General features: G+C 52.2%; 2 protein-coding genes across 3 annotated transcripts in view; one reads left to right on the top strand and one right to left on the bottom strand.

The window, feature by feature from the left end:
* The window catches only part of LOC116937120 (volume-regulated anion channel subunit LRRC8A-like), a 32,473-nt gene extending 32,456 nt beyond the window's left edge, over nucleotides 1-17 (top strand). Inside the window, exon 10 of the mRNA XM_076064297.1 lies at nucleotides 3-17. Coding sequence (XP_075920412.1) covers nucleotides 3-17 — 15 coding nt within the window. The remainder of the gene's footprint in view (nucleotides 1-2) is intronic.
* A 2,204-nt stretch (nucleotides 18-2,221) lies between these two features.
* LOC116936995 (volume-regulated anion channel subunit LRRC8A-like) overlaps nucleotides 2,222-27,173 on the bottom strand; it is a 28,461-nt gene continuing 3,509 nt past the window's right edge. The window contains exons 2-7 of one of the 2 annotated variants that reach the window (XM_076064295.1): nucleotides 23,768-23,941; nucleotides 16,604-16,768; nucleotides 15,657-15,848; nucleotides 8,854-9,310; nucleotides 7,154-7,275; nucleotides 2,222-2,362 (exon numbers count right to left, since the gene is read on the bottom strand). In XM_076064295.1, the coding sequence (XP_075920410.1) occupies nucleotides 2,264-2,362; nucleotides 7,154-7,275; nucleotides 8,854-9,310; nucleotides 15,657-15,848; nucleotides 16,604-16,741 (1,008 nt within the window). In that variant the 5' untranslated portion in view covers nucleotides 16,742-16,768; nucleotides 23,768-23,941 and the 3' untranslated portion in view covers nucleotides 2,222-2,263. Of the gene's footprint in view, nucleotides 2,363-7,153; nucleotides 7,276-8,853; nucleotides 9,311-15,650; nucleotides 15,849-16,603; nucleotides 16,769-23,767; nucleotides 23,942-27,173 lie in introns of both variants that reach the window. The other variant, XM_076064294.1, reaches the window with a different exon arrangement.

Raw genomic sequence — 27,173 nt, 5'->3', positions numbered from 1 at the left:
AGAGGGAGGGAGATTAATAAAAACACAGAGACTCATAGAGATACATAGACACACACTCGCTGCACTCCACGTGGCCACGGAACTTCTTCACTTTCTCAAAGAGGGCACGTGCCTTGGTGCGCGGGGAGAGGGGGAGAGGAGGGGGAGAGGAGAGGGGAGGGAGATTAATAAAAACACAGAGACTCATAGAGATACATAGACACACACTCGCTGCACTCCACGTGGCCACGGAACTTCTTCACTTTCTCAAAGAGGGCACGTGCCTTGGTGCGCGGGGGAGCGGGGAGGGGAGGGAGAGGGGGAGGGGGAGGGAGGGGGGAGGAGAGGGAGGAGAGGGAGGGGGGAAGGGAGGGGGGGAGGGAGAGAGGGAGGGGGCCAGGAGAGGGAAGGGAAGGGGAAGAGGGAGGGAGATTAATAAAAACACAGAGACTCATAGAGATACATAGACACACACTCGCTGCACTCCACGTGGCCACGGAACTTCTTCACTTTCTCAAAGAGGGCACGTGCCTTGGTGCGCGGGGAGCGGGGAGGGGAGGGAGAGGGGAGGGGGAGGGGAGGGAGGGAGAGGGGAGGGAGAGGGAGGGGGGAGGGAGACGGGGGGAGAGGGGAGAGGAGGGAGAGGGGAGAGGGGAGGGAGGGGAGGGAGAGGGGGGAGGAGGGAGGGGGAGGGAGGGGGGAGGGAGGAGGGAGGGGGCAGGAGGAAGGGAAGAGGGAGGGAGATTAATAAAAACACAGAGACTCATAGAGATACATAGACACACACTCGCTGCACTCCACGTGGCCACGGAACTTCTTCACTTTCTCAAAGAGGGCACGTGCCTTGGTGCGCGGGGAGAGGGGGAGAGGAGAGGGGAGAGGAGAGGGGAGGGAGATTAATAAAAACACAGAGACTCATAGAGATACATAGACACACACTCGCTGCACTCCACGTGGCCACGGGAACTTCTTCACTTTCTCAAAGAGGGCACGTGCCTTGGTGCGCGGGGGAGCGGGGAGGGGAGGGAGAGGGGGAGGGGAGGGAGGGGGGGAGGAGAGGGAGGAGAGGGAGGGGGGAGGGAGGGGGGGAGGGAGAGAGGGAGGGGGCCAGGAGAGGGAAGGAAGGGAAGAGGGAGGGAGATTAATAAAAACACAGAGACTCATAGAGATACATAGACACACACTCGCTGCACTCCACGTGGCCACGGAACTTCTTCACTTTCTCAAAGAGGGCACGTGCCTTGGTGCGCGGGGGAGCGGGGAGAGGAGGGAGAGGGAGAGGGGGAGGGAGAGGGGAGGGAGAGGGAGAGGGGAGGGAGATTAATAAAAACACAGAGACTCATAGAGATACATAGACACACACTCGCTGCACTCCCACGTGGCCACGGAACTTCTTCACTTTCTCAAAGAGGGCACGTGCCTTGGTGCGCGGGGAGCGGGGAGGGGAGGGAGAGGGAGAGGGGGAGGGGAGGGAGGGAGAGGGGAGGGAGAGGGAGAGGGGAGGGAGATTAATAAAAACACAGAGACTCATAGAGATACATAGACACACACTCGCTGCACTCCACGTGGCCACGGAACTTCTTCACTTTCTCAAAGAGGGCACGTGCCTTGGTGCGCGGGGAGAGGGGAGAGGAGGGAGAGGGGAGAGGGGAGGGAGAGGGAGGGAGAGGGGGGAGGAGAGGGAGGAGAGGGAGGGAGGGAGGGGGGAGGGAGGGGGGGAGGGAGAGAGGGAGGGGGCCAGGAGAGGGAAGGAAGGGAAGAGGGAGGGAGATTAATAAAAACACAGAGACTCATAGAGATACATAGACACACACTCGCTGCACTCCACGTGGCCACGGAACTTCTTCACTTTCTCAAAGAGGGCACGTGCCTTGGTGCGCGGGGGGAGGGATGGAGGGAGGGAGAGGGGAGGGGAAAGGGGGGATGGAGGGGGGAGGAGAGGGAGGAGAGGGAGGGAGGGAGGGGGGAGGGAGGGGGGGAGGGAGAGAGGGAGGGGGCCAGGAGAGGGAAGGAAGGGAAGAGGGAGGGAAATTAATAAAAACACAGAGACTCATAGAGATACATAGACACACACTCGCTGCACTCCACGTGGCCACGGAACTTCTTCACTTTCTCAAAGAGGGCACGTGCCTTGGTGCGCGGGGAGCGGGGAGGGGAGAGGGGAGAGGGAGAGGGGAGGGAGGGGGGAGGAGAGGGAGGAGAGGGAGGGAGGGAGGGGGGAGGGAGGGGGGGAGGGAGAGAGGGAGGGGGCCAGGAGAGGGAAGGAAGGGAAGAGGGAGGGAGATTAATAAAAACACAGAGACTCATAGAGATACATAGACACACACTCGCTGCACTCCACGTGGCCACGGAACTTCTTCACTTTCTCAAAGAGGGCACGTGCCTTGGTGCACGGGGGAGCGGGGAGGGGAGGGAGAGGGAGGGGGGAGGGAGAGGGGAGGGAGAGGGGAGGGAGATTAATAAAAACACAGAGACTCATAGAGATACATAGACACACACTCGCTGCACTCCACGTGGGCACGGAACTTCTTCACTTTCTCAAAGAGGGCACGTGCCTTGGTGCGCGGGGAGCGGGGGGGGAGGGGGGGAGGGGAGAGGGGAGGGAGAGGGGGAGGGAGAGAGAGGGGAGGGAGGGGGGGAGGGAGGGAGGGAGGGGGGGAGGGAGGGAGGGGAGGAGGGAGGGAAGGATGGAGGGAGGGAGGAAGGGGGGAGGGAGGGGGGGAGGGGAGGGAGGGGGGGAGGGAGAGAGGGAGGGAGAGAGGGAGGGGGGAGGGAGAGACGAAGGGGGGCAGGAGAGGGAAGGAAGGGAAGAGGGAGGGAGATTAATAAAAACATAGAGACTCATAGAGATACATAGACATACATAGAGACATATGGAGACACACCGAGACACACAGAGACACACAGTGACACAGAGACACACAGAGACACACAGATACACACAGAGACACACACAGAGACACACAGAGACACACACAGAGACACACAGTGACACACAGACACACAGAGACACACAGAGACACACAGCGACACACAGAGACACACAGAGACACACACAGAGACACACAGTGACACACACAGAGACTCACAGCGACACACAGAGACACACAGAGACACACAGTGACACACACAGAGACTCACAGTGACACACAGAGACACACAGAGACACACAGAGACACACACAGAGACACACAGAGACACACACAGAGACACACAGTGACACACACAGAGACTCACAGTGACACACAGAGACACACAGAGACTCACAGAGACACACAGCGACACACAGAGACACACAGAGACACAGTGACACACACAGAGACTCACAGTGACACACAGAGACACACAGAGACACACAGAGACACACACAGAGACACACAGAGACACACACAGAGACGCACAGTGACACACACAGAGACTCACAGTGACACACAGAGACACAAAGAGACACACAGAGACACACAGAGACTCAAAGTGACACACAGTGACACATAGAGACACACAGAGACACACACAGAGACACACAGAGACACACACAGAGACACACACAAAGACACACAGAGACAAACAGAGACACACAGATACACACAGAGACACACACAGAGACACACAGAGACACACACAGAGACACACACAAAGACACACAGAGACAAACAGAGACACACAGATACACACAGAGACACACACAGAGACACACAGAGACACACACAGAGACACACAGTGACACACAGACACACAGAGACTCACAGAGACTCACAGAGACACACAGCGACACACAGAGACATACAGAGACACACAGTGACACACACAGAGACTCACAGTGACACATAGAGACACACAGTGACACAGAGGCACACAGAGACACACAGATACACACAGAGACACACACAGAGACTCACAGTGACACATAGAGACACATAGTGACAGAGACACACAGAGACACACAGATACACACAGAGACACACACAGAGACACACAGAGACACACACAGAGACACACAGTGACACACACAGAGACTCACAGTGACACACAGAGACACACAGATACACACAGAGACACACACAGAGACACACAGAGACACACAGAGACACACACAGAGACACACAGTGACACACACAGAGACTCACAGAGACACACAGAGACACACAGAGACTCACAGTGACACACAGAGACACACAGAGACACACAGAGACTCAAAGAGACACACAGCGACACACAGAGACACACAGAGACACACAGTGACACACACAGAGACTCACAGTGACACACAGAGACACACAGAGACACACAGAGACACACAGATACACACAGAGACACACAGAGACACACAGATACACACAGAGACACACACAGAGACACACACAGAGACACACAGAGACACACACAGAGACACACACAAAGACACACAGAGACAAACAGAGACACACAGACACACACAGAGACACACACAGAGACACACAGTGACACACACAGAGACTCACAGTGACACACAGAGACACACAGAGACACACAGAGACTCACAGTGACACACAGAGACACACAGAGACACACAGAGACTCACAGAGACACACAGCGACACACAGAGACACACAGAGACAAACAGAGACACACAGATACACACAGAGACACACACAGAGACACACAGAGACACACACAGAGACACACACAAAGACACACAGAGACAAACAGAGACACACAGATACACACAGAGACACACACAGAGACACACAGAGACACACACAGAGACACACAGTGACACACAGACACACAGAGACTCACAGAGACTCACAGAGACACACAGCGACACACAGAGACATACAGAGACACACAGTGACACACACAGAGACTCACAGTGACACAGAGGCACACAGAGACACACAGATACACACAGAGACACACACAGAGACTCACAGTGACACATAGAGACACATAGTGACAGAGACACACAGAGACACACAGATACACACAGAGACACACACAGAGACACACAGAGACACACACAGAGACACACAGTGACACACACAGAGACTCACAGTGACACACAGAGACACACAGATACACACAGAGACACACACAGAGACACACAGAGACACACACAGAGACACACAGAGACACACACAGAGACACACAGTGACACACACAGAGACTCACAGTGACACACAGAGACACACAAAGACACACAGAGACTCACAGTGACACACAGAGACACACAGAGACACACAGAGACTCACAGAGACACACAGCGACACACAGAGACACACAGTGACACACAGAGACACACAGAGACTCACAGTGACACACAGTGACACACAGAGACACACAGAGACACACAGTGACTCACAGTGACACACAGAGACACACAGTGACTCACAGCGACACACATAAACTCACAGTGACACACAGAGACACACACAGAGACACACAGAGACACACAGAGAGACACACAGAGACACACAGAGACACACAGTGACACACGGAGACACACAGCGACACACAGAGACACACAGAGACTCACAGTGACTCACAGCGACTCACAGCGACACACAGAGACACACAGAGACTCACAGTGACACACAGAGACACACAGAGACTCACAGTGACACACACAGAGACTCACAGTGACACACAGAGACACACAGAGACACACAGAGACACACAGATACACACAGAGACACACACAGAGACACACAGAGACACACACAGAGACACACAGTGACACACACAGAGACTCACAGTGACACACAGAGACACAAAGAGACACATAGAGACACACAGAGACTCACAGTGACACACAGTGACACACAGTGACACATAGAGACACACAGAGACACACAGAGACACACACAGAGACACACACAGAGACACACACAAAGACACAAACAGAGACACACAGATACACACAGAGACACACAGAGACACACACAGAGACACACAGTGACACACAGACACACAGAGACTCACAGAGACTCACAGAGACACACAGCGACACACAGAGACACACAGAGACACACAGTGACACACACAGAGACTCACAGTGACACATAGAGACACACAGTGACACAGAGGCACACAGAGACACACAGATACACACAGAGACACACACAGAGACACACAGAGACACACACAGAGACACACAGTGACACACACAGAGACTCACAGTGACACACAGAGACACACAGAGACACACAGAGACTCACAGTGACACACAGTGACACACAGTGACACATAGAGACACACAGAGACACACACAGAGACACACAGAGACACACACACAGACACACAAAGACACACAGAGACAAACAGAGACACACAGAGACACACAGAGACTCACAGTGACACACAGAGACACACAGAGGCACAGAGACACACGGAGACACACAGATACACACAGAGACACACATAGACTCACAGTGACACACAAAGACACAGAGACACACGGAGACTCACAGAGACACACAAAGACACAGAGACACACAGAGACTCACAGAGACACACAGCGACACACAAAGACACACACAGAGACACACAGTGACACACACAGAGACTCAGAGTGACACACAGAGACACACAGTGACACAGAGACACACAGAGACACACACAGAGACACACAGAGACACACAGAGACTCACAGTGACACACACAGAACCACAGAGACACACGGAGACACACAGATACACACAGAGACACACAGAGACTCACAGTGACTCACAGCGACTCACAGCGACACACAGAGACACACAGAGACTCACAGTGACACACAGAGACACACAGAGACTCACAGTGACACACAGTGACACACAGAGACACACAGAGACACACAGTGACTCACAGTGACACACAGAGACACACAGTGACTCACAGCGACACACATAAACTCACAGTGACACACAGAGACACACACAGAGACACACAGAGACACACAGAGAGACACACAGAGACACACAGAGACACACAGTGACACACGGAGACACACAGCGACACACAGAGACACACAGAGACTCACAGTGACTCACAGCGACTCACAGCGACACACAGAGACACACAGAGACTCACAGTGACACACAGAGACACACAGAGACTCACAGTGACACACAGAGACACACAGAGACACACACAGAGACACACAGAGACACACAGAGACACACAGAGACACGTGGGTGAGTGAACGTGCCACCTGCTCTCCCTCCTGTCGGTCCAGGAGGCTGCTGCCTCCTCCTCCTCCTCCTCCGCAGGGGAAGTCCGTGGCGTTGGGATCTCCGCTCGTCGGAGACCGAGGAAGCCCCTGGGGATATCCAACTACTCACACGCGGAGTGAGAGAGGTGAGTGGATGAGTGAGATGAGAGAGAGATGAGTGGGTGAGTGAGTTGAGAGAGAGATGAGTGGGTGAGTGAGTTGAGAAAAAGAGAGTTGAGAGAGATGAGTGGGTGAGTGAGTTGAGAGAGAGATGAGTGGGTGAGTGAGTTGAGAGAGAGTTTAGAGAGAGATGAGTGGGTGAGTGAGTTGAGAGAGAGAGTGAGTTGAGAGAGATGAGTGGGTGAGTGAGTTGAGAGAGAGATGAGTGGGTGAGTGAGTTGAGAGAGATGATTGGGTGAGTGAGTTGAGAGAGATGAGTGGGTGAGTGAGTTGAGAGAGAGTTTAGAGAGAGATAAGTGGGTGAGTGAGTCGAGAGAGAGAGGAGAGAGAGATGAGTGAGTTAGTGAGTTGAGAGAGAAGAGTGGGTGAGTGAGTTGAAAGAGATGAGTGGGTGAGTGAGTTGAGAGAGATGAGTGGGTGAGTGAGTGGAGAGAGATGAGTGGGTGAGTGAGTTGAGAGAGATGAGTGGGTGAGTGAGTTGAGAGAGAGATGAGTGGGTGAGTGAGTTGAGAGAGAGAGTTAAGAGAGAGATGAGTGGGTGAGTGAGTTGAGAGAGAATTGAGTGGGTGAGTGAGTTGAGAGAGAGATGAGTGGGTGAGTGAGTTGAGAGAGAGAGTTGAGAGAGAGATGAGTGGGTGAGTGAGTTGAGAGAGAATTGAGTGAGTTGAGAGAGAGATGAGTGGGTGAGTGAGTTGAGAGAGAATTGAGTGAGTTGAGAGAGAGATGAGTGGGTAAGTTGAGAGAGAGTTTAGAGAGAGTTGAGAGACTTTTGACTTTTAAACAACTTTTATTGCCGCCAGCAGCAAAAGCACTGGAGACGATTTCGATATGAAACACACAAAGTCACCAGCAACACAAACCATCATCACCATCTTCATCATCACCATCACCGCCACCATCATCACCACCATCACCATCTTCATCATCACCATCACCGCCACCATCACCATCATCATCACCACCATCACAACCATCATTATCATCACCACCACCATCACCACCATCGTCACCGCCATCATCACCACCACTATCACCACCATCATCACCACCACTATCACCACCACCATCATCACCACCATCACAACCATCATTATCATCACCATCATCATCACCACCATCACCATCACCACCATCACCACCATCATCACCACCACCATCACCACCACCATCACCACCACCATCACCACCACCATCACCACCACCATCACCACCACCATCATCACCACCATCACCACCATCATCACCACCACCACCATCACCACCATCATCACCACCACCATCACCACCATCACCACCACCATCACCACCACCATCACCACCACCATCACCACCACCATCAACACCACCATCACCACCATCATCACCACCACCATCACCACCACCATCACCACCATCACCACCACCATCACCACCACCATCACCACCACCATCAACACCACCATCACCACCATCATCACCACCACCATCACCACCACCACCACCACCACCGCCACCACCACCGCCCCCAGCCCACCCCTTACTGGATGGCGTGAAGCTGTCCTGGCTGAGTCGCGACGCACGGTACCGCAGCGCCTCCACGGACGACACCGACCCACCACCGCCTCCACCGCCTCCGCCGCCTCCGCCGCCTCCGCCGCCTCCTCCGCCGCCTCCGTGCGGCACCGCCGCCGACGGCCTGCGGAGGTCGGCGGCCACCCCGGCGGCCTCCTCGCCGACGGCCGTCTCGGACAGGGCCCGCGTGGTCCACGGCGAGTCGAAGCATCGCCCCAGGATGGAGACGAAGTGCTCCAGCTTGGAGCTGGTGCGGGGGTAGCGGAGCCACAGGTTGGAGCAGGCGAGCAGCAGCGCCGTCTGCAGGAGGACCAGGTAGGGGAAGTACTTGGCGAACCAGTGGAGGACCCGCTCGTGGCACACCGCGTCCACGTACGAGTACTGCTGGCGGTCCAGGTCGGCGCGCACCGCTGATCGCCGGTGACTCTGGAGGGGGAGGTGGAGAGGGTGGGAGATACGGAAGGGTTGGACGGATGGATTGTGGATGTATGCATAGGTAGATGGGCGCATAGACGGATGGGTGGATGGATGGACGGATGGAGAGATGGATGGATGGATAGACAGATGGATGGATAGACAGATGGATGGATGGATGGACGGATGGATGGTTGGATGGATAGACAGATGGATGGATGGATAGACAGATGGATGGATAGACAGATGGATGGATGGATGGAGAGATGGATGGATGGATAGACAGATGGATGGATGGATGGACGGATGGATGGATGGACGGAGAGATGGATGGATGGATAGACAGATGGATGGACGGATGGATGGACGGATGGAGAGATGGATGGATGGATAGACAGATGGATGGATGGACGGATGGATGGATGGACGGATGGAGAGATGGACGGATGGAGAGATGGATGGATGGATAGACAGATGGATAGATGGATGGACGGATGGAGAGATGGAGCGATGGATGGATGGATGGACGGATGGATGGATGGACGGATGGAGAGATGGATGGATGGATAGACAGATGGATAGATGGATGGACGGATGGAGAGATGGATGGATGGATAGACAGATGGATGGATGGACAGATGGATGGATGGACGGATGGAGAGATGGATGGATGGATAGACAGATGGATGGATGGACGGATGGATGGACGGATGGAGAGATGGATGGATGGATAGACAGATGGATGGATGGATGGACGGATGGATGGATGGACGGATGGAGAGATGGATGGATGGATAGACAGATGGATGGATGGACGGATGGAGAGATGGATGGATGGATAGACAGATGGATGGATAGACAGATGGATGGATGGACGGATGGAGAGATGGATGGATAGACAGATGGATGGATGGATGGACGGATGGATGGACGGATGGATGGACGGATGGAGAGATGGATGGATGGATAGACAGATGGATGGATGGATGGACGGATGGAGAGATGGATGGATGGATAGACAGATGGATGGATGGATGGACGGATGGATGGATGGACGGATGGAGAGATGGATGGATGGATAGATGGACGGATGAATGGATGGACGGATGGAGAGATGGATGGATGGATAGACAGATGGATGGATGGATGGACGGATGGATGGATGGATAGAGAGATGGATAGATGGATAGACGGATGGATGGATGGATGGACGGATGGATGGATGGACGGATGGAGAGATGGATGGATGGATAGACAGATGGATGGATGGACGGATGGATGGACGGATGGAGAGATGGATGGATGGATAGACGGATGGATGGATGGACGGATGGATGGATGGACGGATGGAGAGATGGATGGATGGATAGACAGATGGACGGATGGAGAGATGGATGGATGGATAGACAGATGGATGGACGGATGGATGGATGGACGGATGGAGAGATGGATGGATAGACAGATGGATGGATGGATGGACGGATGGATGGATGGACGGATGGAGAGATGGATGGATGGGTGTAAGGATGGACGGACAGATGGATAGACGGATGGATGGATGGACAGATGGATGGATGTAAGGATGGACGGACAGATGGATGGATGGATAGACGGATGGATGGATGGACAGATGGAGAGATGGATGGATGGGTGTAAGGATGGACGGACAGATGGATGGATGGGTGTAAGGATGGATGGATGGATGGACGGACAGATGGATGTAAGGATGGATGGACAGATGGATGGATGGATAGACGGATGGATGGACGAACAGATGGAGAGATGGATGGATGGGTGTAAGGATGGACGGACAGATGGATGGATGGATCGGTGTAAGGATGGATGGATGGACGGACAGATGGATTTAAGGATGGACGGATGCACAGACAGATGGATGGATGAGTGTATGGATAGACGCATGCACAGATGGATGGATGCATGGACAGACGCATGAATGTGGAGTGTAATAGCGCCGGCTGGTGCCCGGGCAGCGGCGAATGCGGTGGACAAACAGTGCACAAGCCGGTGAGCGCGGTGTCCATGGCTGTGCGTGTCGGCAGGGCGGAGGAACCGGGGCGAGGGTCAAGGAAGACCCCGTCTTGAACCCCGTCTTGAACCCCCCTAGTGCAGGGGTCCACAACTCCCGGGCCGCAGGAGGTGAGAGCGGAGAGTCCTATCACGTGGCCCCGCGTCCCATTATTTAATGATTCACCACTTCCATCCGCGCCTCTTTCCCGCACCGCGCAACTCGTCTCAGTCACGTGGTGTTGGCAAGCCCACAAGCTAGGCCCCTAGTAGCCTACATGAGTAAGCCCACAAGCTAGGCCCCTAGTAGCCTACATGAGTAAGCCCACAAGCTCTAAACCCTAGTAGCCTACATGAGTAGGCCCACAAGCTCTAACCCCTAGTAGCCTACATGAGTAAGCCCACAAGCTCTAACCCCTAGTAGCCTACATGAGTAAGCCCACAAGCTATATCCCCTAGTAGCCTATATGAGTAAGCCCACAAGCTCTAACCCCTAGTAGCCTACATGAGTAAGCCCAAAAGCTCTAACCCCTAGTAGCCTACTTGAGTATCCCACAAGCTCTAACCCCTAGTAGCCACAATGAGTAAGCCCACAAGCTCTAACCCCTAGTAGCCTACATGAGTAAGCCCACAAGCTCTAACCCCTAGTAGCCTTCATGAGTAAGCCCACAAGCTGTAACCCCTAGTAGCCTACATGAGTAAGCCCACAAGCTGTAACCCCTAGTAGCCTACATGAGTAAGCCCACAAGCTATAACCCCTAGTAGCCTACATGAGTAAGCCCACAAGCTAGGCCCCTAGTAGCCTACATGAGTAAGCCCACAAGCTCTAACCCCTAGTAGCCTACATGAGTAAGCCCACAAGCTCTAACCCCTAGTAGCCCACATGAGTAAGCCCACAAGCTCTAATCCCCAGTAGCCTACATGAGTAAGCCCACAAGCTCTAACCCCTAGTAGCCTACATGAGTAAGCCCACAAGCTCTAACCCCTAGTAGCCTCTATGAGTAAGCCCACAAGCTCTAACCCCTAGTAGCCTACATGAGTAAGCCCACAAGCTCTAACCCCTAGTAGCCACAATGAGTAAGCCCACAAGCTCTAACCCCCTAGTAGCCTACATGAGTAAGCCCACAAGCTCTAACCCCTAGTAGCCTACATGAGTAAGCCCACAATCTCTAACCCCTAGTAGCCTACATGAGTAAGTCCACAAGCTGTAACCCCTAGTAGCCTCTACATGAGTAAGCCCACAAGCTCTAACCCCTAGTAGCCTACATGAGTAAGCCCACAAGCTGTAACCCCTAGTAGCCTACATGAGTAAGCCCACAAGCTGTAACCCCTAGTAGCCTACATGAGTAAGCCCACAAGCTATAACCCCTAGTAGCCTACATGAGTAAGCCCACAAGCTAGGCCCCTAGTAGCCTACATGAGTAAGCCCACAAGCTCTAACCCCTAGTAGCCTACATGAGTAAGCCCACAAGCTCTAACCCCTAGTAGCCCACATGAGTAAGCCCACAAGCTCTAATCCCCAGTAGCCTACATGAGTAAGCCCACAAGCTCTAACCCCTAGTAGCCTACATGAGTAAGCCCACAAGCTCTAACCCCTAGTAGCCTCTATGAGTAAGCCCACAAGCTCTAACCCCTAGTAGCCTACATGAGTAAGCCCACAAGCTCTAACCCCTAGCAGCCTACATGAGTAAGCCCACAAGCTCTAACCCCTAGTAGCCTACATGAGTAAGCCCACAAGCTCTAACCCCTAGTGGCCTACATGAGTAAGCCCACAAGCTGTAACCCCTAGTAGCCTACATGAGTAAGCCCACAAGCTCTAACCCCTAGTAGCCTACATGAATAAGCCCACAAGCTCTAACCCCTAGTGGCCTACATGAGTAAGCCCACAAGCTGTAACCCCTAGTAGCCTACATGAGTAAGCCCACAAGCTCTAACCCCTAGTAGCCACAATGAGTAAGCCCACAAGCTCTAACCTCTAGTAACCTACATGAGTAAACCCACAAGCTAGGCCCCTAGTAGCCTACATGAGTAAGCCCACAAGCTCTAACCCCTAGTAGCCTACATGAGTAAGCCCACAAGCTCTAACCCCTAGTGGCCTACATGAGTAAGCCCACAAGCTCTAACCCCTAGTAGCCTACATGAGTAAGCCCACAAGCTGTAACCCCTAGTAGCCTACATGAGTAAGCCCACAAGCTCTAACCCCTAGTAGCCTACATGAGTAAGCCCACAAGCTGTAACCCCTAGTAGCCTACATGAGTAAGCCCACAAGCTCTAACCCCCTTAGTAGCCACAATCAGTAAAAAACGTTGCCGGAGAGCTTCTGTGAAAAGGTTGGAAAGACCCAATGATCAACCCCACCACCACCCCCCCCCCGGGGTCCGTGAATAAAAAAAAATTGTCTAAACACGAAACCGGTCGCTGGTGCCAAAAAGTTTTGGGGGGGGGGCCGCTGCCCTAGTGGGTTCCAGAAGGCGGGGCCAGGCCGCGGCGGCGTGAGCATAAAAGCGTCCGAGAGCGGGGAGCTCGGGGCTGCCGGTCCTGGGAAGCCGTCTCGTCTAGCCGCAGTCTCCGCTCGGGATCGCTGCGCGGCCGCAGAGTTGGTGGCCGTCCCGGGCCGGCGCCGGCCGGCGCCACGCCGGCCGGCGCTTCCGTTAGGTGAGGCTGGACGGCTAGGGAGGGGTGCGAGTGCGAACGTGTTGTGCCCGGTGTGAAGGTGGTGAACAAAGACGACGCTGCCGCCTGGAAACCCTTCGGCACCGAATAACTGACGCCGCCACGCGTGGACGGACGCGTGGACGAGCGCCACCACCGCCCTTGTCGCGGCCGCACAGCCACACGGCGTCACACTCACACAGCGTCACACTCACACAGCGTCACACTCACACAGCCACACAGCCACACAGCCACACGGCGTCACAGCCACACAGTCACACGGCGTCACAGCCACACGGCGTCACAGCCACACGGCGTCACAGTCACACAGACACACAGCGTCACAGCCACACAGCGTCACAGCCACATAGCCACACAGCGTCACAGCCACACAGCGTCACAGCCACACAGTCACACAGCCTCACAGCCACACAGCCACACAGCGTCACAGCCACACAGCCACACAGCGTCACAGCCACACAGCCACACAGCGTCACAGCCACACAGCGTCACAGCCACACAGCCACACAGCGTCACAGCCACACAGCCACACAGCGTCACAGCCACACAGCGTCACAGCCACACAGTCACACAGCCACACAGACACACAGCGTCACAGCCACACAGCGTCACAGCCACACAGCCACACAGCGTCACAGCCACACAGCGTCACAGCCACACAGCGTCACAGTCACACAACCACACAGCCACACAATCACACAGCGTCACAATCACACAACCACACAGCCACACAGCGTCACAATCACACAACCACACAGCCACACAGTCACACAGCGTCACAGTCACACAGCGTCACAGCCACACAGCCACACAGACACACAGCGTAACAGCCACACAGCATCACAGCCACACAGACACACAGACACACAGCGTCACAGCCACACAGACACACAGTCACACAGCGTCACAGCCACACAGACACACAGCGTCACAGCCACACAGCGTCACAGTCACACAGCATCACAGTCACAGCGTCACAGCCACACAGCCACACAGCCACACAGCGTCACGAGGGCGACGCCGGTAATCACGTGACGACGGTGATCACGTGACGCCGGTCATCACGTGACGCCGGTGATCACGTGACGCCGGTGATCACGTGACGCCGGTGATCACGTGACGCCGGTGATCACGTGACGCCGGTGATCACGTGACGCCGGTGATCACGTGACGCCGATCGCAGTGGCCATCTGGGGCAGCACCTCCATCGTGACCACCACCACCACCACCATCATCGCTCACCATCTCTGTAGATGGTGATGACGATGATGACGATGACAACGATGATGACGGTGATGATGATGACGATGATGACGGTGACAACGATAATGACGATGACAATCATGACAATGACAGAGACGATGATGACAATGATGATGACAATGATGACAATGATGATGACAATGATGATGACAATGATGATGACAATGATGACAATAACAGTGACGATGATGACAATGATGACGACAATGACAATGACGATGACAATGATGATGACAACGATGATGACAATCATGACAATGACAGTGACGATGACAATGATGATGACAACGATGATGACAATCATGACAATGACAGTGACGATGAAGACGACGACGATGACGACGACGACGACGGCAACGACGGTGACGGCGACGCCACCTCTGTCGCTCACCGCCACCTGCGACGAGGTGGACGACGCGGTGGACGACGAGGTGGACGACGAGGTGGACGACGAGGTGGACGAGCCCGCGGCCGCGGCCTCCCGAGAGGCGTTGAGCGACACCACGGCCAGGACATCCGCCCTGGACGCCAGGCAGCGGTCGCCCTCAAAGTGCTTGCAGGGCAGGCAGATCATCTTGTCCTGGGTGACCTGCGGTGTATAGTGTGTAGTAGTGTATAGTGTATAGTAGTGTAGTGTATAGTGTAGTGTATAGTAGTGTAGTGTGTAGTGTATAGTGTATAGTAGTGTATAGTGTAGTGTGTAGTAGTGTAGTGTATAGTGTAGTGTATAGTGTAGTGTATAGTGTATAGTAGTGTAGTGTAGTGTGTAGTGTATAGTGTAGTGTATAGTGTAGTGTGTAGTAGTGTATAGTGTAGTGTATAGTGTAGTGTATAGTGTAGTGTATAGTGTAGTGTAGTGTATAGTGTAGTATATAGTGTAGTGTGTAGTGTATAGCAGTGTAGTGTATAGTGTAGTGTATAGTAGTGTAGTAGTGTAGCAGTGTATAGTGTAGTGTATAGTGTAGTGTATAGTGTGGTGTATAGTGTAGTATATAGTAGTGTAGTGTATAGTGTAGTGTATAGTAGTGTAGTGTATAGTGTGTAGCAGTGTATAGTGTAGTGTATAGTGTAGTGTATAGTGTAGTGTGTAGTGTAGTGTATAGTAGTGTATAGTGTAGTGTGTATAGTAGTGTATAGTGTAGTGTATAGTGCAGTGTATAGTGTAGTGTATAGTAGTGTATAGTGTAGTGTATAGTGTAGTGTATAGTGTAGTGCATAGTAGTGTATAGTGTAGTGTATAGTGTAGTGTATAGTGTAGAGTGGACGTCCGAGTGACGTCCGAGTGACGTCCACCCATACGTCCACCCCCCCCCCCCCCCCAACGCCACCCCCCCGTCTCCCCACCTGCAGGGTTCCGCCAAACACAGCGATCATCATCATGACCATGGCCGTGTAGTCCATGAAGACATCCCACCAGGGCTTGAGCACGCGGAAGCTCTGGTGGGTGTCGGCAAAGTAGCGCAGGTCGGTGACGGGGATCATGGCCCCTCACGCTCGGGTGGGTAGAGCCTGGGGTCAGAGGTACAGGGAGAGATGGAGGGAGAGATAGGGAGGGGGAGAGGGAGGTAGATTGAGCAGGTCATCAAATATTGGAGGAGGAAGAAGTCCCCCCCCGCCCTGTGAGTGGCTGGCTGAGGTGCCATCTGTTGAGGGGGTACTGAAGGCGATCCGGAGTCTGAGACCAGGAAAGGCAGCGGGCAGAGATGATCTCCCAAGCGGAATGCTGAGGGAGGGTGGCGTATGTGCGCAGAATGCCCTACATGACATCATAACAACAGTCTGGAACACTGGACGGGTTCCGCAGGATTGGAAGGATGCCCTGGTGGTCCCCCTTTTTAAGAAGGGGGACCGCACAGACTGTAACAACTACAGGGGCATCTCACTCCTCAGTGTGCCGGGAAAGGTCCTGGCAAGGGTTATTCAACATCGCCTTGCCAGGCACGCTGAGGAGAGGCTTGCGGAGCCCCAATGCGGTTTCAGGAAAGGGCGGTCCTGCACAGATGCCATATTTTCTGTCCGTCTGCTAAAGCAGAGGTGTAGGGAATTCCAACAAGACCTACATCTCTGCTTTATTGACCTGGTCAAGGCCTATGATACCATCAGTAGGCCTGGGCTCTGGGTTGTTCTTTGTGCTTTCGGAGTCCCTGACACTCTGCTCACTTGTATAATTCTGTAGAAACTCGTATAATTCCGTAGATTTTTCTGGCAGGAAAGGTGTTGGTGTTCTACATGTCAACATCAGAGGGCTTGTGATTAAATTAAGTCAACTAAAACTAGAAGTGGCAAATCTTGACCCGGACATTTTTTGCCTAACAGAAACATTTCTCACTCCTGCCGTCAATGACTTGCAGATTACGATTGACAACTAAAACCTTTTTCGGCTTGACCGAGGATCTAAAGGAGGTGGAATTGCCATCTATGTTCGTAATACTATTGCATGTTCACCAGCTCACTCCTTGTTTAAAAAATGTTGCTTTGAAGGTTTGGCTCTCAGAATAACTCTTCCAAATAATCAACAGATATTGGTAGTGTGCTGCTATAGACCGCCTAGTGGGAAGGATGTTAAAGCTGCATCTGCACTGAGAGAGATTTTTGGGGGCCTCCCTAAAGGTGAAATAGTTTTAGTGGGTGAATTTAACCTGTTTCAATTAATACATGTCCCCACAAGACCCAACCTAAAAAATCCGGGACAGTCATCTCTGCTTGACGTCCTATTGACAAATGCCCCTCACAATTTCGCACTGACTGGTGTTCTGGGTAATAACCTTAGTGATCACTCCTTCATTTTTGGTGTGAGATCATCAGCCAGACCCAAAGCCCCCCCTAAATTGGTTGAGAAGCACTCTATAAGACACTTCAGCACTCAGGCATTTACTAATGATGTGCTTCACTCGGATATTGACAAGGTCTGTGATATCCCCAACCTGACTACGGCTGGGGAGACCAGGTACACGTTTCTCCAAATTCTTAACAAACATGCTCCGTTGGTTAGATTTAAAACTAAGGGCAACCGCCCACCATGGTTTGATCCTTTGATTACAAAGCTCATGAAAACTAGGGACAAGGCTTGGGCATGTGCTCAGAAAAGTAATTTGGTCAATGACTGGCTAGAATACAGGATTTTAAGGAATAGATGCGTCAAAAAATACGGCATGCAAAAAATGCCTATTTTTCCTCCACTCTCCTGGAATCACATGGAAATGCCAGGATTTTTTGGAAAACAATCAAATCTATCGAAAAGGCATCCAAAACAGACAATCTGCCTGTTGAGCTTAACCGAAATGGGGAATATTTTTCAGATCCCCCAAAAAATAGTTGACAATTTTAACCTTCATTTGTCTGAAGCTGGTAATCTTTTTGATAATGTATTGGGAGTCACCCCTGCTCATGCAAATTCCTACACCCCTGTCCAAACATTAAACGAATTTAGTTTCCAGCCAATCCACGAAAGTAATGTTCTGAAACAACTGTCCTACCTCAAAGGGTCCTCCCCTACCGGAGCAGATAGTATTTCCGTCTTTGCTCTACTCACTGTTGGTCACCTAATATACAAACTTATAGCCCATATTTTCAACCTGTCCATCAAAGAAGCATCAGTTCCTCTAGAATGGAAACATTCCTATGTCCGTCCACTTCACAAAGGGGGCCCTAAAGATGATCCAAATAACTACCGACCTATCTCAATTTTGTCCCCGTTGATGAAAATTTTGAAAAATTATTGACCTACCAAATTAGCAGTTTCCTGTCCATCAACAATCTACTGCATCTAAAACAATCTGGGTTCCGAAAAAAATACAGCACCACATCTGCTGCATTAGACTCTCTGAATCACATTTACAGTAGCCTTGATAATAAGCAGTACTGTGCCTGTCTTTTTCCAGACCTGTCCAAAGCTTTTGATACAGAAGACCACAACACCCTGCTTAGTAAACTAAGTTGCCTCGGTTTTTCCAAAAATGCAGTAAAGTGGTTACAAAATTACCTCTTTTCTCGCACCCAAACTGTATTCACAGATGGTTGGAGGTCAAACAATGTTAAGATAACAAAAGGGGTTCCACAGGGTTCCATCCTCGGCCCCCTCTTGTTCTCTCTTTACGTCAATGACTTGGGCATTGACCTGGATCATTCCAGGGTAAATCTTTTTGCAGATGACACGATACTGATTACTGCTGGCCGCTCTCCGGATGACGTGATTGCTAAGCTACAGGGTGATTTCAACAAACTACAACATCAGCTAGTTGCTCTTAAACTAGTCCTGAATACCTCCAAAACCAAGGTGCTATGCTTCTCACCAGGACTAAAGCAGGAAGTTATTTTTCCCCAATTACATTCCTTAAATAATTGTCAAATAGAGCAAGTCCAGATCTATAAGTATCTTGGGGTCATCCTGGATTCAAAACTGAATTTTGAAGATCACATTGATTAGATTGGTAAAAAGACCAAAATAAAAATTGGTTTCTGTATCGACATAAGCACTGCTTCCCCCCAATGTTCCGTTTGGAATTGATAAAAGCTACCATACTGCCTCTACTTGACTACTGTGACATCGTGTATAAATCAGCCCCAAGTACTGTACTGAAGAAGCTTGATTCCATCTATCACTCGGCCTTAAGATTTACGTTGAACTGCCCATATAGGACTCACCACTGTGATCTCTACATTGGGTCAAACTTAACATCTCTTAATGTTCGACGGCTTGTGCACCAGATCTTATTTATTCACGATGTACTTACAACAAAAATCCGCAGATTACCTGCTGGATCTCCTCTCTGTTTCAAAGAACAAATTTGACCTCAGGTCTTCGCTCATTTACCAGCTTCACATTCCCTATTGCCGTACAAAAACTGGAGGAAGGGCCTTTGCTATTGATGCCCCCAGAGTCTGGAATGCTATTGCCAATAAACTGCAACTTGAATCTCTACCAATGAGATCTTCTCTCAAAACTGCTCTAGAGGAGTTGTACACCCCTAGCTGCCACTGCTATTCAGTGGCCTAGAATAAAATAAAATGTTTCGCTCCGGATGACGCTGCAAAGTATTATCTGTATTTTGATTTAGCGTGCTGATCTTAAAGGTGCATTGAAAAATTTGATACTCCGACCGATGCTTCTGTTGTTGTGGAGTAACTCATGCAGCCAGCTATGGCTCTAGGGTTTGGTGTTACATGTTATTTATGTAGTTTATTGTAAAAATTCGGTCACAGTCCTTGTGATCACTGTTACGTTGCAATTATGGCTTTATTTTTTGGTGATTTGGAAAAGTTTTTTGGTTTGGACATGTTTGCTTTGTTGTAGTACAGAGTTAGACTGATGGCCTTAATCTAAGTTTTCATGTGGTTGTTGTTGTTGTTGTTTGACTTGCATCCCACTGGGATTTTTTGAACACAGCGTTGGTGTACGGTGCTTTTTTCAGGAATATTTTTGCTGTTTTTTTTTTTCCCATGGATTTTTTGTTTGCACAAAGTCACACATAGTCACTTTAAGATGTTTTTTCTTGTTCGTGTTTTTGTTTTTTTGTTTGTTGTAGTTGCACCCGATTCAAGAGCCGGATGGCTCACAGGGCTATACCAAAATAAATAAACTGAACTGATCATTAAGGACCTTCATGATGCTGGGCAGGCCAGGGTAAAACTACGTGGCTGGGAGTCGGAGCCATTCCCTGTTCACCTTCGGGTGTGACAGGGATGTCCTCTGGCTCCCACATTATTTGACATCTATTTCGACCACGTAGTACATGAAGCCTCCGATAGCTGTACCGGAGGAATTTCCATCTGGTACAGATAAATGGGAGGCTGATTGATGCCCGGGTGCAATCAAAGGATGGCTGCCTATTGGTCAACCACATTATGTATGCCGATGATCTGGTAATTGCTGCTCACTCAGAGGAGGAGTTGGAGGCGCTGCTGCTGAACCTGGAGCTTGCCACCAAGAGGTGGGGCCTTACCATCAGCCCCACCAAAACTAAGCACCTGCCTGGGTATGTTGTGCCTTTGGACACTCCACCCCCACAACTTCCAATCGGTGATGGGGTAGTTGTGGAGAGAATGGAGAGTTTCCCATACCTGGACAGTGTGCTCATGGCCGGCTCCAGTTTGATAACAGCAGTCTCACTCGGAATCAGTCGAGCGGAATTACCTTTTCATCGGCTGCGTAACGCTGTGTGGAAGCTACCTGGTCTGTCGCTTCACACAAAGCTTTGGGTCTTCTCGGCCACAGTCATTCCCTCCCTTCCCTATGCTTGCGAAACGTGGACCCCCCCTAATGGAACATCTTCGCCGGTTAGAAACATTTAGGCTGGCCTGGCTACGATCCATCCTGGGTTTAGCCAGGCTGGATTGTGTGAGGAGCTCATAAATCCTTGAAAGATCTGGACACATTCCCATCATTAAGTTCCTCCGGCAGGCAAGACTGTGTTGGCTGGGTCATGTAGCCCGCATGCCCAGCCACCGCATGCCTAAACAGCTTTTGTTCGGCCGGATAAAGGGGGCTAAATGGGCGCGGCATGGGCTAGAGAAGAGATGGAGTGATGTGGTACAGGAGGACGTGGAGCTGAGTGGACTTGCCGATGACTGGTACCAGCGGTGTCAAGATCGGCCTCTGTGGAGGAGGCTCGTGAAGGATGCTACTGGGCAGTTGGAGGCAGTCGCCCTCCAACAACAACGGAGGGCGGAGGAGCGACGCTCACAACAACGAGCGGAGCGCCGGGTGGCTAAAGCACAGCAGGTTGGCACAGTAGGGGGCACAGGTGGTGCATCAGCCAGTCATCTCAGTCAGTCGACCCGTGGCACCTGGGTCTGCCCCGTGACCTCCTGCCAGCGGGCGTTCGACACTTCACGTGGCCTCAGGGTGCACATAGCCTGGCACAAGCGTCGTGGTGACGTCACCGCCACTTAGTGGCGAATGGCGGTTGTTGTTGTTGTTGTGTGTGTGTGAGTGTATGTGTCAGTGTATGTGTGAGTGTATGTACGTGTGTGTGCGTGTGGTAAACTTTGCCACTGAGGGAGACAAAGGCGGCCGGGCGTGGTGCTGGCCACCCCACCCCCTCGTGTGCCACAGTGCCGGCAGCCTTCATAGGTGCCGCTCGCTCACAGCACTTGCCCCTACAGCCTGTTACAGGCTACATGGGGGATCTTTGCCTTTGGTGGTGGCGTCCCTTTGCTGAGTATCTGTCTCTCTGTGTCTCTCTCTCTGTGTGTCTGTGTGTGTCTGTATGTCTCTGCGTGTCTCTCTCTGTGTCTCTCTGTGTCTCTGTCTGTCGTTCTCTCTGTGTGTCTCTCACTGTGTCTCTCCCTGTGTCTCTCTCTGTGTGTGTCTCTCTCTGTGTCTCTGTGTGTGTGTCTCTGTGTCTCTGTCTGTGTGTCTCTCTGTGTCTTTCACTGTGTCTCTCACTGTGTCTCTCTCTGTGTTTCTCTCTGATTCTCTCTCTGTGTCTCTGTGTGTCTCTCTGTGTCTCTGTGTGTCTCTCTCTGTGTCTCTCTGTGTCTCTGTCTGTCGTTCTCTCTGTGTGTCTCTCACTGTGTCTCTCTCTGTGTCTCTCTCTGTGTGTCTCTCTCTGTGTGTCTCTCTGTGTCTTTCACTGTGTCTCTCACTGTGTCTCTCTGTGTGTCTCTCTGTCTCTCTCTCTGTGTCTCTGTGTGTCTCTCTGTGTCTCTCACTGTGTCTCTCTCTGTGTCTCTCTCTCTGTGTCTCTCTCTCTGTGTCTCTGTGTGTTTCTGTGTGTGTCTCTCTCTGTGTCTCTGTCTGTGTGTCTCTCTGTGTCTCTCTCTCTGTGTCTCTGTGTGTCTCTGTGTGTGTGTCTGCGTGTCTCTCTCTGTGTCTCTCTCTGTGTGTCTCTCTGTGTGTCTCTCTGTGTGTCTCTCTGTGTCTCACTCTGTCTCTTTCTCTGTGTCTCTCTGTGTCTCTCTCTGTGTCTCTCTATGTCTCTCTCTCTGTGTGTCTCTAGTTTCTGTGTGTCTCTCTGTGTCTCTCTGTGTGTCTCTGTGTCTCACTGTGTGTCTCTCTGTGTCTCTCTCTGTGTGTCCCTGTGTCTCTCTGTGTGTCTCTCTCTGTGTGTCCCTATGACTCTCACTGTGTGTCTCTCTGTGTCTCTCTGCGTCTCTCTGTGTCTCTCCCAGTGTCTCTCTGTGTCTCTGTGTGTCCCTGTGTCTCTCTCTGTGTGTCTCTCTGTGTGTCTCTCTGTGTCTCTCTCTGTGTGTCCCTATGTCTCTCACTGTCTGTCTCTCTGTGTCTCTCTGCGTCTCTCTGTGTCTCTCCCAGTGTCTCTCTGTGTCTCTGTGTGTCCCTGTGTCTCTCTCTGTGTGTCTCTCTGTGTGTCTCTCTGTGTGTCTCTCTCTGTGTCCCTATGACTCTCACTGTCTGTCTCTCTGTGTCTCTCTGCGTCTCTCTGTGTCTCTCCCAGTGTCTGTCTGTGTCTCTGTGTGTCCCTGTGTCTCTCTCTGTGTGTGTGTCTCTCACCGTCTCTCCCCGTGTCCCCGTGTCCCGTGCGTGTCTCCCTCTGTCCCGTCACCCACCTGTCGTTCCGTCACCTCACGCCCATCCGCTCACCACGTGAGCAAGTCCCAAGTTCACCACCTCCTCCTGCTCCTCCACCACCACCGCCACCACCGCCACCACCGCCACCACCGCCACCACCGCCACCACCACCACCACCACCAGAGGCTGCGGCTTCCAGGCGCGGCGAGGATCTGGGGACAGTTGCCAAGTGGCCGGGTGACAACAACAACAGCAGTAGTAGTAGTAGTAGTGATTTGTGGAGCTGAGCCCGGAGCAACAACGACGCTTTTATTAAGTGCAGTAGCGGTGGTGGGTGGGGTGTGGGTGGGGTGTGGGTGGGGTGTGGGTGGGTTTGGGTGTGGGTGGGGTGTGGGTGTGTGTGTGTGTGGTGGTGTGTGGGTGTGTGTGTGTGGGTGTGTGTGTGGGTTTGGGTGTAGGTGGAGTGTGGGTGGGTGTGTGTGTGGGTGTGAGTGTGTCTGGGTGGGGTGTGGGTGTGTGTGTGGGTTTGGGTGTGTGTATGTGGGTGGGTGTGTGTGTGTGTGGGTGTGTGGGTGGTGGTGTGTGTATGTGGGTGGGTGTGGGTGGGTGTGTGGGTGGGTAGTTGTGGGTGGGGAGTGGTGGTGCAGCGGCCATCGGGGTGCGATGCTACGAACCCCGGCGACCCGAGTTCGATTCCCGTTCACCGCGCTCCGTGTGTCACTGTGTGTGTCACTGTGTGTGTGTCACTGTGTGTGTCACTGTGTGTGTGTTCACTGTGTGTGTGTGTCACTGTGTGTGTGTGTGTCACTGTGTGTGTGTCACTGTGTGTGTCACTGTGTGTGTCACTGTGTGTGTGTTCACTGTGTGTGTGTGTCACTGTGTGTGTGTGTGTGTCACTGTGTGTGTGTGTGTGTCACTGTGTGTGTGTCACTGTGTGTGTCACTGTGTGTGTCACTGTGTGTGTGGTCACTGTGTGTGTGTGTGTCACTGTGTGTGTGTCACTGTGTGTGTGTCACTGTGTGTGTCACTGTGTGTGTCACTGTGTGTGTGTCACTGTGTGTGTGGTCACTGTGTGTGTGTGTCACTGTGTGTGTGTCACTGTGTGTGTGTCACTGTGTGTGTCACTGTGTGTGTCACTGTGTGTGTGTCACTGTGTGTGTGGTCACTGTGTGTGTGTGTCACTGTGTGTGTGTCACTGTGTGTGTGTCACTGTGTGTGTCACTGTGTGTGTGTCACTGTGTGTTTGTCACTGTGTGTTTGCCACTGTGTGTGTGTCACTGTGTGTGTGTCACTGTGTGTGTGTCACTGTGTGTGTCACTGTGTGTTTGTCACTGTGTGTGTCACTGTGTGTGTGTCACTGTGTGTCACTGTGTGTTTGTCACTGTGTGTGTCACTGTGTGTGTGTCACTGTGTGTCACTGTGTGTGTGTCACTGTGTGTGTTACTGTGTGTGTCACTGTGTGTGTGTCACTGTGTGTGTCACTGTGTGTGTCACTGTGTGTTTGTCACTGTGTGTGTGTCACTGTGTGTGTGTCACTGTGTGTGTCACTGTGTGTTTGTCACTGTGTGTTTGCCACTGTGTGTGTGTCACTTTGTGTTGTGGGGAGCGATAGTGTAGCGGTTATCGCGCTGCGCTATGAACCTGGCGACCCGGGTTCGATTCCCGCTCACGGCCAACACCAGTGACGATTATCTGAACCGGTCCCGGGCCTCCCCTAGGTCGACTCAGCCTCAAATGAGTACCTGGTGCGGTGTGTAAACATCGCCACTAGGGAGACAAAGGCGGTCGGGCGTGGTGCTGGCCACCCACCCCCTCGTGTACCGTTCCGGCCTTCATAGGTGCTCGCTAACAGCACTTGCCCCTACAGTCTGTTAAGGCTATACGGGGGATCTTTCTGTGTCACTGTGTGTGTGTGTCACTGTGTGTGTGTGTCACTGTGTGTGTGTCACTCTGTGCGTGTGTGTCACTGTGTGTGTGTCACTGTGTGTGTGTCACTGTGTGTGTGTCACTGTGTGTGTGTTCACTGTGTGTGTGTTCACTGTGAGTGTCACTGTGTGAGTGTCACTGTGTGAGTGTCACTGTGTGAGTGTCACTGTGTGTGTGTCACTGTGTGTGTGTCACTGTGTGTGTGTCACTGTGTGTGTGTCACTGTGTGTGTGTCACTGTGTGTGTCACTGTGTGTGTCACTGTGTGTGTCACTGTGTGTGTGTCACTGTGTGTGTGTCACTGTGTGTGTCACTGTGTGCGTGTCACTGTGTGTGTCACTGTGTGCGTGTCACTGTGTGTGTCACTGTGTGCGTGTCACTGTGTGTGTCACTGTGTGTGTGTCACTGTGTGTGTGTCACTGTGTGTGTCACTGTGTGTGTGTGTCACTGTGTGTGTCAGTGTGTGTGTCACTGTGTGTGTGTGTGTCACTGTGTGTGTGTCACTGTGTGTGTGTCACTGTGTGTGTCACTGTGTGTGTCAATGTGTGTGTGTCACTGTGTGTGTGGTCACTGTGTGTGTGTCACTGTGAGTGTCACTGTGTGTGTCACTGTGTGTGTGTCACTGTGTGTGTCACTGTGTGTGTGTCACTGTGTGTGTCACTGTGTGTGTGTCACTGTGTGTGTCACTGTGTGTGTGTCACTGTGTGTGTGTGTCACTGTGTGTCACTGTGTGTGTGTCACTGTGTGTGTGTTCACTGTGTGTGTGTCACTGTGTGTGTGTCACTGTGTGTCACTGTGTGTGTGTCACTGTGTGTGTCACTGTGTGTGTCACTGGGTGTGTCACTGTGTGTCACTGGGTGTGTCACTGTGTGTGTCCCTGTGTGTGTGTCACTGTGTGTGTCACTATGTGTGTGTGTGTCACTGCGTGTGTGTTCACTGTGTGTGTGTCACTGTGTGTGTCACTGTGTGTGTCACTGTGTGTGTGTGTCACTGTGTGTGTCATTGTGTGTGTGTCACTGTGTGTGTCACTACGTGTGTCACTGTGTGTGTGTCACTGTGTGTGTCACTGTGTGTGTGTGTCACTGTGTGTGTCACTGTGTGTGTGTGTCACTGTGTGTGCCACTGTGCGTGAGTCACTGTGTGTGTCACTGTGTGTGTGTCACTGTGTGTGTGTCAAGTGTGTCACTGTGTGTCTCACTGTGTGTGTGTGTGTCACTGTGTGTCACTGTGTGTGTGTCACTGTGTTGTGGGGAGCGGTAGTGTAGCGGTTAGCGCGCTGCGCTATGAACCTGGCGACCCGGGTTCGATTCCCGCTCACGGCCAACACCAGTGACGATTATCTGAACCGGTCCCGGGCCTCCCCTAGGTCGACTCAGCCTAAAATGAGTACCTGGTGCGGTGTGTAAACATTGCCACTAGGGAGACAAAGGCGGTCGGGCGTGGTGCTGGCCACCCACCCCCTCGTGTACCGTTCCGGCCTTCATAGGTGCTCGCTAACAGCACTTGCCCCTACAGTCTG

The sequence above is a fragment of the Petromyzon marinus genome, unplaced genomic scaffold (assembly GCF_048934315.1).
Source record: "Petromyzon marinus isolate PM22_M1 ecotype Great Lakes invasive population unplaced genomic scaffold, UKy_Petmar_22M1.pri1.0 PM_Scaffold_372, whole genome shotgun sequence".
Classification (NCBI taxonomy): Eukaryota; Metazoa; Chordata; class Hyperoartia; order Petromyzontiformes; family Petromyzontidae; genus Petromyzon; species Petromyzon marinus.
Note: the sequence above shows the minus strand (reverse complement) of the source record. Positions and strands in the feature narration are given on the sequence as shown.